This window comes from Micropterus dolomieu, linkage group LG17 (genome assembly GCF_021292245.1).
Source record: "Micropterus dolomieu isolate WLL.071019.BEF.003 ecotype Adirondacks linkage group LG17, ASM2129224v1, whole genome shotgun sequence".
NCBI lineage: Eukaryota > Metazoa > Chordata > Actinopteri > Centrarchiformes > Centrarchidae > Micropterus > Micropterus dolomieu.
This window is the reverse complement of record NC_060166.1, coordinates 11,361,594-11,379,571: the sequence shown is the minus strand read 5'-3', so window position 1 is coordinate 11,379,571 and position 17,978 is coordinate 11,361,594. Positions and strand designations below refer to the sequence as shown.

Here is a 17,978-nt window from a genome sequence, read left to right as displayed (position 1 = left end):
CACACACACACACACACACAATAACTCACGTGTACATGCTAACACCTACACACTTGGTCACAACCCTTTGTAATCAAAGCCTCCAATTGTTAGTTGCCATTTCCCTTATTTCTTTTCCTCCATCTTTCTACCTCTCCTTCCTTTGCATTTTCCTTTGACATCTGTCCCTTGCACTTGCTAAATCTACCGTCTTTCAGTCTCACTTTCCACTCCATCGTTTGCCCTGCCTGAAGTCTGAGTGACAGATTGACACTGAAACAGTAACCCCCCACCCTCCACCTGCCTTCTCTGTCACTTCCCTCTGTTGTCATCACAGGTTCTAGGCTGATAACACTTTGCAGTCACCCTTCAGGAGAGCTTCCTTTTCTCTGTGCTCCACATTAAGTTGTACTATACCTGAGGTGAAGGAGCTGCACCTCACACCTCTGGTTTGAGTAAGGAGGAAGGACTGATACAGCCCAGGAGCAAGGCCACTGAACAAAACATTTCACTCAACTTACTACCCTGTCATGGTGGCCGGCAACAAAGCTATTTAAGTGCATCAGGAATAATATGGGCTAAAGGAGAAGGATTGAAGGTGGAGACATGTGGGTGTTCCACATATTTAGGAGGCAGAGAAGACATTGTGTGTATTAGTATCCAATGCTAACGCTCAGTAGCAACAAAAGGAGTAGTGTGCTTTTTATGTAGCAAGATGGAAAATACGAGTTTGGAGGTCACATGAGACTTTTCAAGCAGGAGACAAGAGTTTTGATTGCATAACTATACCTTAAGCGCCGTTGATTGGCTATAACTGTGACCTTTACAGTACCTAACCTTAACCATATCATAGTTGCCATGTGCAAGTGTTGAAAAAAGGTCGGGATTGGTCATAACATGAGTTGTAATTAAGCAAATTACAGGGCTTTGCAAAATTCTTGTTGGTGTGTTGAAGGGTGGTCTGGGGTGAAAAAAGAGAAAGAGCATGAGAAGAGGAGGCCAACAAAGGTGATGCTATTCTTATTGATCTAACTTTTCTTTATGGCATTTTGGGGGGACAAACAGTATTGTTATGTCCTGGCACTCAATGCTGAACCCTAATGCTTTAATTTCATCTGTTTGTGTGTGTTTATGTGTGTGAGAAAACGAGGGAGAGAGAGAGGCAGACAAGGAAAAAGAAAGATAGAGAGATCTCCCCCTCCCAGAAGAGCAGAAGAAAGTCCTACTATCTTCCCACACTGTTTGTTTGAAATGAGCTTGCCAAGAGTAAAATCTGATTGATGTCAAATGCAGTGCCAACGGGAGAAAAAACAAAGACTATAAGAAAGACTCTGAAGTTATCCAGAAGCTGATGAGTTATTTATTTCAGATGCTTGATTGTGTAGGCCAATGGATGTGCCATTCTACACAAGCTTGTATTGGTAGTAATAACACCTATATTGTTCCTCCCTTTTGTTAATAAAGTTACCAGCTCGTTAAAGAGAATAGAAACATCAAAAAACATCAGAAATAACAAGAACTGTTGGCTCCATAAAGTCATGCTCAGAAGAGCAGAGTTCGCGCAAAACTATGATGATAATATTTGTACAACAATACAAACACACATTAAAATGTCCACTCACTGGGTTTAACTATGGCTCATTGCACCCTCAAATTGAATCCAAAAGGATAACTAATACTGCTGGCTCATTAAAGACCACAGCACAATGCAGAAACCGTATTAGGCAAACAAACAAATTATTAAAATTAGAGCACATGGAGATTATCAGTTGAATCATGTATATAAAATTAGTTTTATGTTAAACATTAACGATCTAAAAACAAGAGTTTGCTTGTCCTTAGGCAGGGTGTTAAAAAGTTTAGCATCCACTTGCGTGTTTGTGTTTGTTTGTTTGTGTCTGTCTGACTGTATGTGTGTGTGTGTGTGTGTGTGTGTGTGTGTGTGTGTGTGTGTATATGTCCATGCAAATGTGTTTTGGTGTCCGTAGGCGGGCGGAACATTTGTTTGTTGGCGGCATCTTTCCCCTAAATCCTGTCTAATGGGGATAAGGGAATGGCTTGTGGCAAAATAGATAGAAGGATGTTGTGTTTATTCCGACGGGTCTACAGGCTACAGCCCCAACATCACAACGAGGGGAAGGAGAAGAATTCACCAGAGAAGAGTGATGATTAAGACAACAAAGAGGAGTGATAGGAAGAGAAAGAGAAGGGGGGATTATTGGGAGGAGAGGGATACCGGGGGGGGAAGTCATGATGGAGATGGCAATGGGGAACGACAGAGAGACTTAACACTCTGTCAAGAGGGTTACAGCATTGTTAAAAGATCCACATATGCATACTTGAAGCCCTGCTATCCGCAGTTGGCAGATTCAAGGCCCTCAGAAGGCAAAAACTCCCAAATGTGGCTGAGTGGCTTTAATCTGCTTCAGTCAACCCAACTCACTCACTCAGTATTATTGTTGATGAATGCAAAGCTTTATCCAGCTTTAACCACACACACACACACACTCACACACAGTCACGGTTATATATACACTTTATGAATACATTTTCATTATGTGACAAACTATGATGAACATTTGCCACATGGGATGTAAAAAAAAGTTTGGGGATGATAGACTCAGGCAAAATGTACATGTTTTGGATATTTAAGCAAAGATAAAGACAGCTGCAAGACAGCTGACAAGAGTCATAGTGAGTATTATAAGAGGGAATCTTGAAGATGGAGAAAAGTATCTCTCTAAAAGATAGATTTGTTTTTCGAGATATCCTGCTAACATACAGGCAAAGAAACAAACAGCAACATAAATTACCTCCTCGGCAGGTTATGTTATCTGTATGCTTTAGGCAGAGCATCCTGGACCAGAATCTGGAGAAGCATCTTTTTTTTAGTGATTGTGTGACATTTGTATTGAGAGCATTGCTGTACACAGTGGGTGATTCTAGCTATGGCCCATCACAATGAAAGACTAACATATACTATACAGTAGTTGACTGTGCCTTCTGAGATCTGGTTTAAGAGGTCTTAAAAACATGGTGGTTTGTCTTTGCTTTACTCCTCTAATGTCTGTGTTTACAGAGAAGTATACTGTTTTCTTCTTTTAATCTTCAGGCTCATTTCGGGAAAATGAAAATGGTCTTAAATTTGATTTGAGCTGGAATTAAAGGGACTTAACAAGCTTAATATTTAACTTGCTGAACCCTAAACTTACCCTATTATAGTTCTTTTGTTTTTGCTTCCCTGCTAAACAGGAACAATACTTAACCTTGAACCCTGTACAAAATAAGTTAAATAACTTTGTTATACCCCTATTTGCCACACATTAACACAGTTCCCTTGCAGTCTGTCATTTGACTACTACCCTGGTCACTGGACTCAAAAGGGAAACTCCACCAATTTTTCACATCGAAGTTTAGAAGTACTAGAGGATTACTACTGCAAGTGTGAAAATAAGTCATAATGCCTTTGGTGGCTTCAGGGGAGCTGCGGGAAATCTGATAAATTGCCTCAAGTGATGTCGCTTGGGTTGAAGACTACAAATTTATGAGTGACAAAAATCTGGGGGTGTGGAGTTAGAAGGAAGTGAGTTTAACCTCTGTAGCCTGCTCCTCATCTCTGCTTGAGCAGCTCTGCTAGCAGCTCCAGGCTACATTAGACGTGGCTGCTGCTCAGGAGTTCGAGCGGGTCGTTTACCAATCACAGGGTTGGCAGTTTAATCCCTGGCTTCAGTCTACATGTCGAAGTGTCCTTGGGCAAGACACTGAAGTTCCTCCCAGTGGGCAGGCCAGTGCCTTGCATGGCATCAATGAGTGAGAGGCAAATTGTACAGCGCTTTGTCAGTTAAGGGAGAAAAGCGCAGCATTCCATTTACCATTTGCTTGCCAGGTGTGGACAAAGGAGAAGAATGTGTAGAATAAAAAAAGGAAATATCTCTGGCTCCACTGCATCAATTTTGGAATTTTCTTTTTTAAGTGTCCATTGTGAGTCCAATAATGTTACAGGAGTGCAAGGCTAAATCAGTGGAGTACTCTTTTAAATGTCGGTAGTGTAGATGGCACGTAGTTCCTCTTTATGCAACATTGTGATATTATGTCCGTAAGTCTAAAATGTACCTAGCTGCACATTCATGCAGTCTGAACACCTTTGCTTTGCACTGCATACATGTAGTTAGCACTAATGCTCTTGTAACTGTAATGTTACTGGATTTAAAGTACTCTCTCCATTTATTTAGTCTTTTTCTATTTATGATCTGCTCTGCTGTCTATATTTATACCAACATCTCTGAATCTTTTGATATTTAACTGAGCTCTGTAATGCTGTAATGAGTGATTCAATTTCCTCATAGGGATCAATACAGTTTTAATCATTCATCAACATGTTGTGTACCATCACATACAAACATCTCATCTGTTATATATTCTAATGTACTCATTTAAATACAACACAAACAAATACACACAAGCTCCATTTATTTCCCAACACTTGTTGCATCTGTGTGCCAGCAACACAATCTAACATTATTGATTAGAGCCAAGCAGGAGTGTTCAGCTAAACTGGCTTGTAACTCTGTTAAGTTTATAATAATGCAGGCTAGCTCCAGCTCGTATATCTTGTGTCAGATGCAGATGATGGGTGAATGAACAGCTGTCGGCGCAGCATGGACGGCAGGTGTAGTGAGGCAATGTTGCAGCACAATCTGTCAGTACACTTACAGTACGAACATAACACAACAAAAATATCCATCCATCGTCAGCCCATCATTCATCTCAGGACATGTCTGTCTATCATTCATTCAGTCATGTGTTTCTCTGTCCATCCATCTATTCATCCATCGATACAAGCAGAAACATCCATCCAATGTTTGAAACCTGCGATCAGTTTCCCTGTCAACACCCAGCAGCTAGATCTTCATTAAAGTTGTTGCATCAAATTAGACCAGACATTCTGGCTGCTATTTGCTCACATCACTCTTCTTACTTGTACATACAAGCCACCTGCAGCCCCATAAAGCATATGGTATACTTGTCAACATTTCCTATTTAATGATTTTTTTTTACATGCATTCAGTTGCAGGAAAATCACAAGCATATATTTGGTGTACTTTTGGGAAACATCCTGACATTTTCAAGTTTCTGTCTGCACTGACAGAAAAACAAGCCCTGAAGCGCTGTAACACATCACAGCCACACGCAGACACACCGAGGTGCACAACTACACACCTTTGTAGCGGCTAGACCAGGGAGCTCGGGATCACCGCTATCCAGGAGCAGGCCTTGGGCGTCTCATTCATTTTGGAGACCACCACCGGTTAACTTCCCTCCCACATGTCAGCGCAGACAGGAGAATGTAAACATCACTTTGTGCCTACTGCGTTTTGTACGGGGAGGGCTGTCACAGCCTCTGGAAGTTTTCTTTTTAGGCATTTAGAGATGTAAATTCTGTCTGGAAAAAAAAAAGCAACAGATTTTCTCCCCCCTTTTTTGGCCAGGAGCTGTAGGATAGACAGGTTTTTTACCTTACCACTGGCGACTGCACATATGTTGTCTAGTGTGGGTTTGATGAGCGAATAAATATGATATAATACAAATGTGGTGATGCAACTATGCTGCAATCATGAGACAGCATGGAAATTATGCTGTCACCTATTCTGGAAGTTCATTTCAAAGACAGCTTCAATAATTGAGTATCCTTTGAAATGTTGTAGGTGTTGTGCATGGTAATATGGCATTTTGGATTACAGTCATTTATCAATGTCTTTGTCATTGTTAGAACAGAAACATTTAATAAAACATTACTGTAATAAAGTTGTTTGGCGTCAATCAACCCAACACACATTGTTTAAATGATTTCCTTGAGGGTAAAGTGAAAGTTGGCTGATCTTGTTGAAAATGTGGTTGAAAAGAATACTTTTTATGATCCAGCACTTACACGACAGTGACTGTCCTTGTACAGGCTTTTAAAAATATGTGTACACCTTCCAATCCAATGGTTTGTGAAAGTACTATTAAATGTGAGGCATTGTACACACACACACACACACACACACACACACACACACACACACACAAACACACACATACACTCTGACAAGGCACTTCATTAGCCAAAGACCTGAATGCCAGAAATGTCTAGCTGCTGTGCACTCTGGGTAATGAGCTCTGGACAAAAGCTACTTTTCCCGACTCCAAAGATGCTGCTCACACAGTCGCACATGCACACACATTGCACCGATATTAATTCAGCTAGTGAATGGAAAGTGGATCCCAGCGCGGAATGCTGACAGCGGCATCGCACCTCAAACTAGTTCAGTCGCCAGGGAATGGTCTCCACACACCGAGAAATGGCGTCTGTGTCACTTACTTTAGAGAGACACCCGAGGGATAATTGCCAGGCTGTTTCCACCTGTACCACCTCTACCTCTCCATGGGAGGACATTCTTTGTAATTACTTAGGAGGGCTGCAAGTCAACTTGAATGTGAATGGGCTTTACTTTAGATTACCAACATCCAAGTGAGACAACTCTCTTTTCTGGTTGCAAGATGATATTGGTGATATTGGATTAAATTCTATTCTATTCTGGTCAAGAACATGCCTCTAATGTTGGCTTTTGTAATAGCGCGTTACCATTTAATTAAAGGCTATGTGTGTGTGTGTGTGTGTGTGAGTGTTGTATTCATGAGCTACACTGAGAAAATCAAACCTATGACACATACAGTAAGCAAACAGCAAACAACTTTCAAGTCATGGAATGTTTCACACGGCAAACGGTTTTAAAATATCCAAGAGTGAAGAGGAGAAAACAGTAAATCCTTTGCAGCAAAGTCATTAGCAGCACTGCGGGAAGTGGATTTTAAAGCAGATGGACACTCGCACTAAATATTTAAGAGCTGTTTTTGCTTCTGCTGTGGCCTTAGTGAAATGTGCCATTTGTTTGTCAGCATAGAGATATATCTGAAGAATTACAAATTACAAAGGCATGTTTCCTGGTATTTATATTTTCTAAAGTCTTGGCTGATCCTTAAGCATCCACAATCACAATGTTCTGATCATGAAGGAGGTCTTTATGGTGCCAACTGAGTGCCCATGTAAATTTTCTGCAGCTTTTTAGCATCTAGATCTTATGTATTATTGTGCTTTAGCAAAAATGCATGTTGAGGCATCCCCAAAGCTGCCTGAAATTTATTTTTATTTTTCATCAACATATCACAAAGAGCATTTATGTAGCCAATATTCCTAAAGTATCAGCAGGTGGCAACTAAATTTTGATAAAGATTAGTTTAAACCTTTTCTTTTTGGCCATTTGTTGGAAGTACAACAAGTTGTAAACACTACATTGACGCATTATCACCTTATAAAGTGTAGGCACGTTCCCTTTTAGGTCTGACAAGCTACCTGCTAACTTTAAAATGGCAGAGGTTTGGTGATAATTGTCTGTCGTTTATCACAACAAGGGACATGCACATTGTCATTTGAACCATTGTTAACTTTAGGGATGCCTTTTTCCCTTTCACACTACACATTTTGCACAGACACTAAATGTTGCCATTGTATGGAAATTAAATAGTGGTTTCTAACTTTTATGAAAGACTTTTTTTTTCTTCAGATTTTATAGTGCCATTTTAATTGGCATTTCAGTGTGACAACTACAGCATTGCTTTCTGGGCAATAGATGATAGATAGATGAATAAATGGACTGACAGTAGCAAAAAAAAGGTGCCAAGTTCACATTTTATTATACTTGACAAGTATCAACCAGTCGCCCATCTCAATAAACACTACTGGCTCCTCTATTCTCTGTCAAATTGGACATCCTTGCAAGAGTCTCACACTAAAATAATTGTTTTTGGTTAGAAAGATATTTCTTTCTAACTATCCACATTCACAGGAATAAAACCTGTGTACTCTGACTTAGGCTGAATTTGCCTTTAATGAATAGACCAACTGATAGTGTGCCTGGGAGGAGATTACAACCATCAGACTGAAGGATCCGTGCTTCTGACTCCCAGTGATGTCTTGGCAGGGTGCTACACAGCTAAAGCTCAGGCTGGCAGACAACATTAAAGCTGAACCTACACGGCCAGAGTCACATCAGAAGACACCTCAAGCCTACAGTTTATCGATTGAGGATCAACACTTGAGATGAGAATCTTTGGGTTGCTCATAATCAGTGTTTGGCTTGCCTTGATGTTGCTGTGATCAAAATAGTGATAAAGGTGCCGTTGAATATCACATGAGTTTCACTTAAAGATACAGCTCACAGCTGTTTAAGTTTTCTCTTTACACTCCAGTTCTTAAATCACCCTTAAAGTCGATTATTCCTATTCCCATGGATCACTGAGCAAACATGATGTCACTTCCAGACTTTCTGGCGCAATAACAATGAAATTTAATGGATGAAGCATGTTTGCTATTGAAAAAATAGAGTATTTTTGTATTTTAGAATAAAAGAATAAGAGACTTCTTTGTAAACCCGCCATTATGCACACTCATGCAGACAGAGATTATTTGTAAAAATGCAGATGCAGATCCAATTTTCATAAGGCAGTGTTTTTTGGGGAGTGGCATGACACAGTGGTCTCCCCACCTGAATAAAAGGCAATTGCCAATTCTATGAAAGGCGTTCTGGCAAACACACAATGTATAAACAACTTGATCAAGAGTAACAGTGAAAATGTATAGGGTTTACTTTTTGTTTAGCAGTCATTGCAGATGATCAGCTTGGTTTTCCTGTGTAGCTTCTGCATCTTGAGCTGACAATTTAAATAAACACACCTTTTATCTTTAATCCCTGTAATGTCAAGAAAATTGTGTGTGTCTGAAAGATGTTTATGGGTGTTAGAAAACCACTAATTAGAAATGTCAGTTATCATCAAAGCAAAACTGCAAATTGCCATTAGCAAATTAACTGAATACTTAGCAGATAAATACATCTCTTCCATTATAATAAGAGTCCAGGCGGCAGTTCATCTCGTCTTGGTGAGGAAATCAATATGCTATGGCAGTGACGGCAGTTCCTAAATCATCGGGTTCATCTCATCACCTTGCATGTGGTTTTTTTCTGGTGGTCCACAGCCACCAATGGCTTTAGTTTCAGTTTGAGCAGGGGTTGTCAAACTCTGTCACTGCCACTGCCTATTACTCAGGTAATCGTGAGTTACTAGAGACCAGACACTATATTAATGAATCATTAGGTAGTGATAAGTTCATAAATATCTGTGAATCGACAGACTGACCGCTTTCTTAACGAGTCGCCTCATTAACTCGAGCTGCACAAACTAGTAAAGACACATTGATTACTAATTTTTTAATCATTAGTTAATAATTAGCTGACCATTACTTAACCTTTTGTGTCCCCTAAAGTATGTATGGTATTGTAGTGCAGTGTAAGTATTACTCCAAATACAGTTACTCACTTGCCATTGTTTTTGGAACACCAGCATGAATCTGTCTTTTTCATCTCACATAGTATCTTTGTTTCATGTCTCTCCCTTGCGCCTCAGGGCCCCAAGGCAAGTAAACTCAGACATTCAAACACCAGATTGGTGACTCTCTATGTGGTAAACATGATTCCTCTTGACCATTCTTTTAGTGGAATCTTTACAGGCGTCCATTGTTTTTATATCATAACAAAACATGTACACTGTAAAAAGAAACATTTGTATTCTGTTGCTTATCTATAGCCTTGAAATGTTCTGTTTGGTAGATGACTCAAATCTTTTCCTTCAGTGCACTAGTGAGAAACACATTGTGATCCAACTGCATAACCATGTGACCATTTTGTAATTATTCTCTGACCGTATTTACTGCAGAAAGATGTTTTTTGTGATGGCTGTTTTTTGTGATAGCCTCTCTGGAAGTTGATTATCATGGTGCAATGCAAAAAAAAAACTTAGGAAACTGAGCTCATAGAAGTGTATTTGCCTCAAGGACATTGTGACAGCAGTTGTTAATAGAGAGGAATTCACTTCCAACATTCACATTTTCTCAGGATTAATGTTATCTTACAATCAAACCTTGCTTCTCTAACAAAAAGGCCTGAAAGATGCTCATTCTGAACAATTGGTCTCTTAACACCGAGGTCAGATAGAAATTGAATGAATAATACATTTATATCAGACAAGTCAGGTACATTGAAGAATTGAGGGGGAAAAAGTGGTTTTAGTTTGCCGCCCAGACTCTGGTATCACTCCATGCAAAGCATAAATTAAAGGCAGCCAGGAGTGAGAGCAAGCAACAGATCAATTGCAGCTGTTATGGTGGCGTGGTGTGAGATGCATAATGCAGCAGAGCGAGTAGAGTGAGGATGACATCTTAACTAGCCCACTCTGTTGGTATGGCAAAGCACAACCCACAACAAAGCTGATGCATCATTTGATTTTGAACTAACTCTGGTTTATTTCATGCAACTTATTGAAAGATTGTTTTTTTTATATAGAGAAACTAAATACTGTTTTTTACTTTTCGTGTAAATACTGTTTTTACCAAGCTGCTACCCTATTCTGTCAGTCTGAGGTGAGATGTTACGTCAAAAATGCACAGTCACTGATGCCATAGTCACTGGACTGTTATTGGGCATGGCCAGGCAACAAATATGTGATTATCCCTTCAGTGTTGGTGAAATTTGGGCTTTCTCTGTTGATGTTTCCATAATGTTATCACACCATTTACGAAAAGGGCACAGATGTTTCCTACCTTCAAGATGCAAGTCAGTTCCAATTATGATACTATCATAAAAATGACTTGGTTAGGTTCAGGACATTCAACTTCCCCAAACCCTGTGACAGGCAGAAATCGGTTCCCCCAAGGTCCTGCAAATTTTCTCTTTATGACCCAAAGGCCCATCATCTTTATTTATTATCCCTTCTTACCTAATGTAATTACATGAAGTATGAACTACTATACCTCTTCTAGTTGGTCTTGATGAAGTTAGAGCAGAATGATTGTGGAAAGTGATTGCCATTGTTATATACCTGATGTATAATGTACAGTAATAAATCAACATAAATGCTAACTGACATCATTTATGTCCAGAGACTGCTGTATTTAATAGTTGTTTTCATTGGCAGAAAACTACTTGACCAAGATTGACATGCCCCCCTTGTGGAGAGTCTTTAAAGTGGCAGTCATTTTCTGTCTGTCCTTAGCTTCTATATATTTTACAGTCTGCTTTCAAATCTGTCACTTAATGGACTGTGCATAAAGATAGTAAATGTTCTTCACTTTTAAGTGATGCTCAGCATCCACACTAAGTTACATGAACAAACTGTACAACTGCTGGTAAGTTTACGGTAAAGAAAAACACTTTCTGAAGCTAAATTTAGTTTCTCTTTTGAAGGCCTCATGTATTTCTGTAACAGTGGACAGGATCATAGCAGAGGCCGACACTAGCTCTCTCTTAAAAGTGCTTCATGTACTGTAGGGAAGAAAAAAATACATTTACTGGGGGGAAAAAAAAACAAACGGGCTTGGCTTTTGTTATTCTCTTTGCTGTGTTTGGACAGAGAGAGGAAGGCCAACAGCCATAGGTGTTTTCGGAAGGGAGCATAGAGTTCCGCAGTTTTGAGAAACTTTCATTAATGGACTCTTTCTTTAGCTGCAGTATTTGTTCAGCCCAAATTACTGTAGAAAATATGGGGAATTTCAAAGACCCATCTATCAGTTATGCTCTGCTGTAATAATAGTAATAATTAAATAACATAAAAAGTTCTACCTGAAATCACAGTTTACATTGTTTATATACTAGGTGTGTTTTAGTTAGTTGTTTTTCAGGACAGCCTAATAAGATGCCTGGCGAGTTCAGAGCATGTGCCCTCTTTGCTGGCTCTAGTTGACTATTTCCTACGGCGTAGGATGGATTTCTGACTTGAGCGATCTGATTTGGCCATTAGCTCGCTGCCAGCACCAACTGCAACAAATTCCCTTTGAAAATCTTTTCATAGAGTGCTCAAGCTGATCTGCCACCGAGCAAACAGTTTATTGAGTCCAAAAGTACAAGCCATGCCAGACAAAAGGATTGATGTTTGGCTGGTCTTGGATCTAAGTTTTTTGAGCAACAAAACACTCTAACAAGGCAGACATTGCAACAAGTAACATTGCGGCAGCCAGAGTGAAAACCCTTGTAACTTGTAATGACCTCTTAGAAACACAGCCAGGAGCATGACCTTTATTTTCGTTTGTTTGTGGTCAGTATTTTACCAACTTACTTTTCACATTGTGTATGTCCATGGTTGGTTCCTCACTATTGGTTGGATGTGAAGTTATGTCTCTGATCAGAAGCGCATAAAGACACTCATCAAGCACTAAGTGTGTCATGTGCCGTTAAATAGCCAGGCATAGGCCTTTTTCACAGAAGGCTTGGAACTGTAGGAAAGAGGCTTATATAATAAAATTAATGATGGCTGAGTTCCATTCAGCTTAAACAAAATATGTGCACACTTTGCAAAGTGATGTCCTAAGAGTGGTTACACATCTATTATTGGATACAGTAAAAACATAAATAAATGGCATAAATACATCAGTAAATGACAATTTAAAATATAAAAAAGTTACATTTTCTGATACTAGATCCTAGAATAATAATAAAAAGGTACAGTATATCCACCGCAGCAACACAAGAACTCTAAATATGTGCCCTCCCCTTTTTCCAACTGTCCTGCATTCATGCTTCAAACCAGAGGAGCGCAGACAAAATGTGATGGGAAATAACCAAAACTGTTCAGTCATAGTAAGCCGCTGATTGAGAAAATGAGGATTAAGTAAGTAAGTACATCCTTAACCCCATAACGCACCTATAATATGAATGCGGCACAGTCAGCACACACACACACATACACATACACACACACACAGTGACGGGGAGTCCACTACAGCAGGTCAGAGCACAATTATGCTAATAAGGTAACATCTCTGTCAGTTTACAGTATATTAAAGAATGTTACACAATTAAGTTCTGGGAAAGCTTACCAAAATAAAACAATATAACACACTGACCCAGCTACATAAGCAAACTAAATTGAGTTTAAAGTCTTGATCTGACCCTGAAGCATGGTATGAACTGTGCCGCTTTTTACCAAAACACCAGCAAACTGGCTCAAGGAAAAGCCTCATAAATCAAAAGTGTTTCATGAAATGAATTTCTGTTCACATCTCAGACAGAGCCACTTCATCACAGAGCAGTTTTTCTTTGAAACAATACGTCTCAAAAAGTTGATTGTGGTTAGCTAGCTCTGCTCTCCCCAGTCCTCTCAGAAGAACTGCATGCAAATCTATAAACTGACAGCTCCTAGTGTTCCTGGTAAAAATAACAGTATATTTTTTGGTGTGAAGTCCCTGCTCCTCTCTGACAGTTTGAACTGAAGTTGAAGCAGAGCACTGTCCAAGTGATTAACGACTTTCATGCTTGTACACACACACACACACACACACACACACACAGTGACTGCGACAGTCTGTGATAGAGAAAGAGCTTCACCCTTGATCAGATACAACACAGACATTTTATGTTATGGGAAGTTCACCTTAAATTGCTCCGTCCCTCACTTCAATGCAGATTAGCACCCACACTGCAAGGTTATCACAGCTTGCACACATGCATTAGCACCGCTAAAATATTTGCAAGCCACCTTTTACATGCAAATATACCTGTATAAACACTTATCACTTCCTGCTGTTACACCGCCTCTGCAATTTGTCTTCCTCCCCTGAACCATTTTTCTCTGTCTTTCAGTCCCTCTGTTTCACACACACACACACACACACACACACGCACGTACGTACACACACATTTCTGTCACTGGCTGATACACGATAAACTTGACACAGTCATTTTAAAGAAACAAACACTTCCACACAAAACATATACTGTCTTTTTCACAATCTTCCAACAGCACACTGTGAGTTTGGCTCTTTTTTTACAGCATGCCTATGCAGTCATAAATAGTGTCCATTAAAAATGTAAGCTAACTGATGGTAGCAAACTGTAGCTAGTAAATGAAAAAAATAATATCCCTTTTAATATTTGTGTTCTTCTGTTTGACTTGGTAGTCGTAGCAACTGAAGATAACAAAAAAACAAACATACTTTAAATGTTTTGTAGTGTTCGATTTTGAAAAAAGGTGCCACTGTCAGCAACAGAATTGTGGTTATGCAAATACCTCCTCAGGTTATAGTTTGGTTTTGCACCTTTCTGCGGTCACATTTCAAGCTTCCCTCGCTGTCAAATCTACGATGACAAGCTAAGAATCCAGCAAATCACCTCACCTGCATTGGGTCATGCATGAAAGTAGCAGGACCGTTGATACCCATGGCTGAAAAGACTGCCTCTGTCTTTTTTCTCAGGATTGAATTCGATCATCTGTCAGTGGTTGTGTAGATATAGAAACTTTCCTAAAGTTCATCCCCGGTTGTCTTGGATGAGTAAACGGCTAATCAAAATGGCAGGCTCCTCACTCTGCTCCGAGAGCTCGGCTTGTTAGATGCAGTACTTATATTTGTGTGTGTTTGTGTGCGTGTGTGTGTTTGGGTTATGATGATGGCCATGCAGCTGCTAGTCAGTCAGTGGCGTGTTTATGCACGGGTGTTTGTAGCATCACATTTGGGTTAATGCATGCATGAATGGCCGCGCGTGTGCATTTGTTAGTTCATGACTTGAGTGTGTTTGTCAACTTAAAGTATACGATTGTGAGACCCAGTTGCTTCTTGCACTGTGTGTCCTGAGTGGGTGTAAGGGGACAGGACTTGGCACAGATTCGCTATCTTTTCCCCCACAAAACGTTTAGCTTTAAGGACTTTTTCCTCTGACTGAACAAAGTTCTTATGGAAGGCGACAAGAGCATGTGGCTGGCACAAAGTGATTTCCCGTTTTACTGTCACTTTAAAGTGATATGCTACATGTCGCACAGTCAATTCCCCACTACCTGTGACAGATAGAAATTGGCCAGGCTGAGGACCCGCAAAATGGGTTTTCCAGTTGATGTGAGCGAGAGCACCAAAGCAAGTGACTTGGAGGGGAATCAAAATCAGCTGGAGTTTAGATTGCTTCAAACAGTAATGGCGGACCAGTGCCTTGTTTGTATGTACTGTTGGAGTGTGGCAATGCTATCGGCAGATGCAGGTGATTTTATAGGCGTGGATAAGCTCTTACATTCTACAGGCCAACAAACATGTGCATCCTGAGTTTGACCCTGATAGAGAAGGTAGGCCAGAGAGGTTGTATGCGTATTTTTACTCCTCATGTGGTATGTGATTCTCGGATAGTAATGCAGTTTTTGAGTAGAAAGTGCTCTGGTGGTCTAATGGGTGTTCCAGTGCTGGAACACCCATTAGACCACCAGGATTTTTCACAACAGGTAGCAGGAAATCAGTGGGTACATCACTACCTTTCACATTGTCATTTGATACATTGTTATTAATATTTTGCCTACAGCCACATTAAAGTTGCTGCTGCCACCTCACAGGTCTCAGAACAGCCCCTGCTTACATCACAACTTTGATTATTAAAAACAAAAAAACAATTAAATACAATGGACTTCATATCAAGCAAGTTTGAAGTTGTACATTAAAATGAACAGAGCTTGGGAAAAGAAGACATTAATGTTTGTAAAATTGTCAGTAGTAATGCAATTGTCAGTAACTAAGACATATACAATTGGCGTGGGCTTTTTAAGAGTCTATTTAACCTTGTTTACAGGTTTGGTAAACCATGGCCTTGGCAAAAGCTGTGGACCGGCAGCAACTATTCATCGTGTTTATTGGTGATGCAGCGCTGTTGCATTAAGTAGTACTATGCGAAAAGACAAACAGCGTGTGGCATTTTCTTTTAATGTTCTAAAAACCATCCTAATCCTTGTTTGTGCCAGGGGCTAATTTCCTCCCTCACAGAGTCGGGTTTTTACAACAGTGGCATAGTTCCTTTTGTTATTGAACCACCGCTGTGATGAAATTACAGTCTTCTGCATGTTTATTTTCCAGTGTCGGTTGAGTATTTTGGCATGACTACTAGCTCCAAGCTTTCTTTCCCTGTCTGTCCTCTCATGGATATGGGCAGGAGAAGGCAAAAAGTAGGAATGATTTCAAGCCCAGAAAAACACATTCTTCTGCCTCCTGTTTCCTCCTGCTCCCTCTCATCCTTTTCCCTGTCAGGGTTGCTGGGAATTATCTGTTGAAACAGTTGCTCTGAGGAACAAGACAAACTCTCCCCCTCCCGCTTTCCATCAGTGCCACTATCCCCCCCTTTCTCATTGCCCAGCACAGAAGAGAAAGCAATTAAAAGGGAATCTGCTAGATTGTCTGTGTTCATACAGTCTCAGAAAAGGTTCCCGGGCTGTTATTATAATAACGCATCGCTGGATCATTACCCAGAATCTTCACTTCACTCTTGCCTATCTCTCAGTGTGCAGATGAGGCCTTCTGAGTGGTGGCACACCTGCTGCCACAAATGAAAGGGCTTGGGACCATGAGGCATTTTATTCTCGACCATAGTTAATTTCTCCTCTGTTTTAGTGTTTACAGTAAGTCACAAGGTGCTAAAAAGACAAGCTTCTTACATTTGGTTATCTCTGAGGTCTCTGCTGTGCAATTTAGGTCAAAGATAAGATAATAATTTATTTGCATTAATTTATGAGTCCCCTACTGAGTCTAAATTATGGTCTTAAAATATCATTATTTTGCGGCAATGAGTTTAACAGCAGAACCTAATAGCACTGCTGGGGCTGTGCCTTGCCGCATGAATAACTTAATGAATGAATCAATGAATCAATGGATTTACACTTCATTATCATCATGCATTGTGATGCGGATGAGATCACAGTCTAAAAGCCTGAAATGTACTGGAACAGCCTCCCTGTTATGAAAGATTGTGTTAGGGCGCTGTGGACACTGAGATCAACATCTACATGTCAAAGTCCATTTGGTTCCTTGTTATTTGATCAGTAGACAGATGCCAACTCAGCATAAAGTGAGTAATTAAAGATCATTTTAAGAAAACCTCTTAGGAACTGACAGAGTCAAGACCTTTTATGCTTCAAGCACATTCAAGCCTTGTGTGGCACGCAGTGTTTGTTAACATTGGTTAGCCTTGAACAGGCTCAGGGGACCACTTGAAGTGGTGAGTTATCCTTGGTGCTAAGTGCTATGAAAGACCTTTCTAACAGCATTGGGATTCATGCTGAGTTCATGGAGCACATTCTGAAATCTGTCAAGGACTAATGATGATTATACCCCACGGAAAGGAAAAAAAATATGCTAGCTTTCTAATATGTTTTATTGTTGCCATGGCTACACTCTCCATTGATTTTGTAGTTGGTCAACAGGAAGTTTGTCCTCTCTTCCAAATAGACAGGATGTGTAGTTATAAGCAAAGATTGTATTCACAGCTCCATAGTTGTCCCTTGTAGCTCGTGCGTTCGCCAGGACTACTGAAGCATTTAAATGCAAACTGTCTTCCAGTCAGCAACACATTCAAGTGGGTATGTCTATTCTAGGATAATGCATCAACTAAATCTAAAGTAGATGCTTAAAGTAATACCATTAAAGGCCCTGAAAACGTATTTTCTTCTTATTATGAGTTGTGGGCTCTCCCATGGACACAATGTTTTCTGCCAAAGTTAGAACAGTCTTTGTTATTTAACATTAAGCCCCTTTTCTACTGCATAGTACCAGCTCGACTCGACTTTGTTTGGTTTTCCATTTTATAAAAGTTGTACCTGTACCTGCTTCCAGGTAGGTTTTTTTGTTTCACCTCCGTGTGAAAAGGTACGAAAAGTGATGGCGGAACAAAAATGGGCTTCAGAGTTGAGGAGTTGAGGAGCTCCGCAAGTGGCTGCGGGGGAAGCCTGCGCCAACTCGCGGGAGGAGCGTGTGAGGCCGGCCATCCGCCCGCTCACAGAGCCCTCTGCTCCCGCCGTCACACAGACCGCTGCAGCAAAAACGGCAGAGGAAAACACAGCTGGAAGGTTTTCATACCGCTTATCTGTCTTTACATTCTGAGGAATGTTGAAAC

The 17,978-nt window shown here is 40.3% G+C and overlaps 1 protein-coding gene across 3 annotated transcripts in view; it reads left to right on the top strand.

The window, feature by feature from the left end:
- Positions 1-17,978, top strand: part of LOC123985620 (limbic system associated membrane protein) — a 520,828-nt gene that overhangs the window by 394,630 nt on the left and 108,220 nt on the right. Inside the window, exon 1 of one of the 3 annotated variants that reach the window (XM_046073302.1) lies at positions 14,150-14,347. The exons of the other annotated variants lie outside the window; for them this stretch is intronic. Within the exon in view, the coding sequence (XP_045929258.1) occupies positions 14,256-14,347 (92 nt within the window). The 5' untranslated portion in view covers positions 14,150-14,255. Of the gene's footprint in view, positions 1-14,149; positions 14,348-17,978 lie in introns of those variants that run through there. 3 annotated transcript variants of the gene reach the window in all.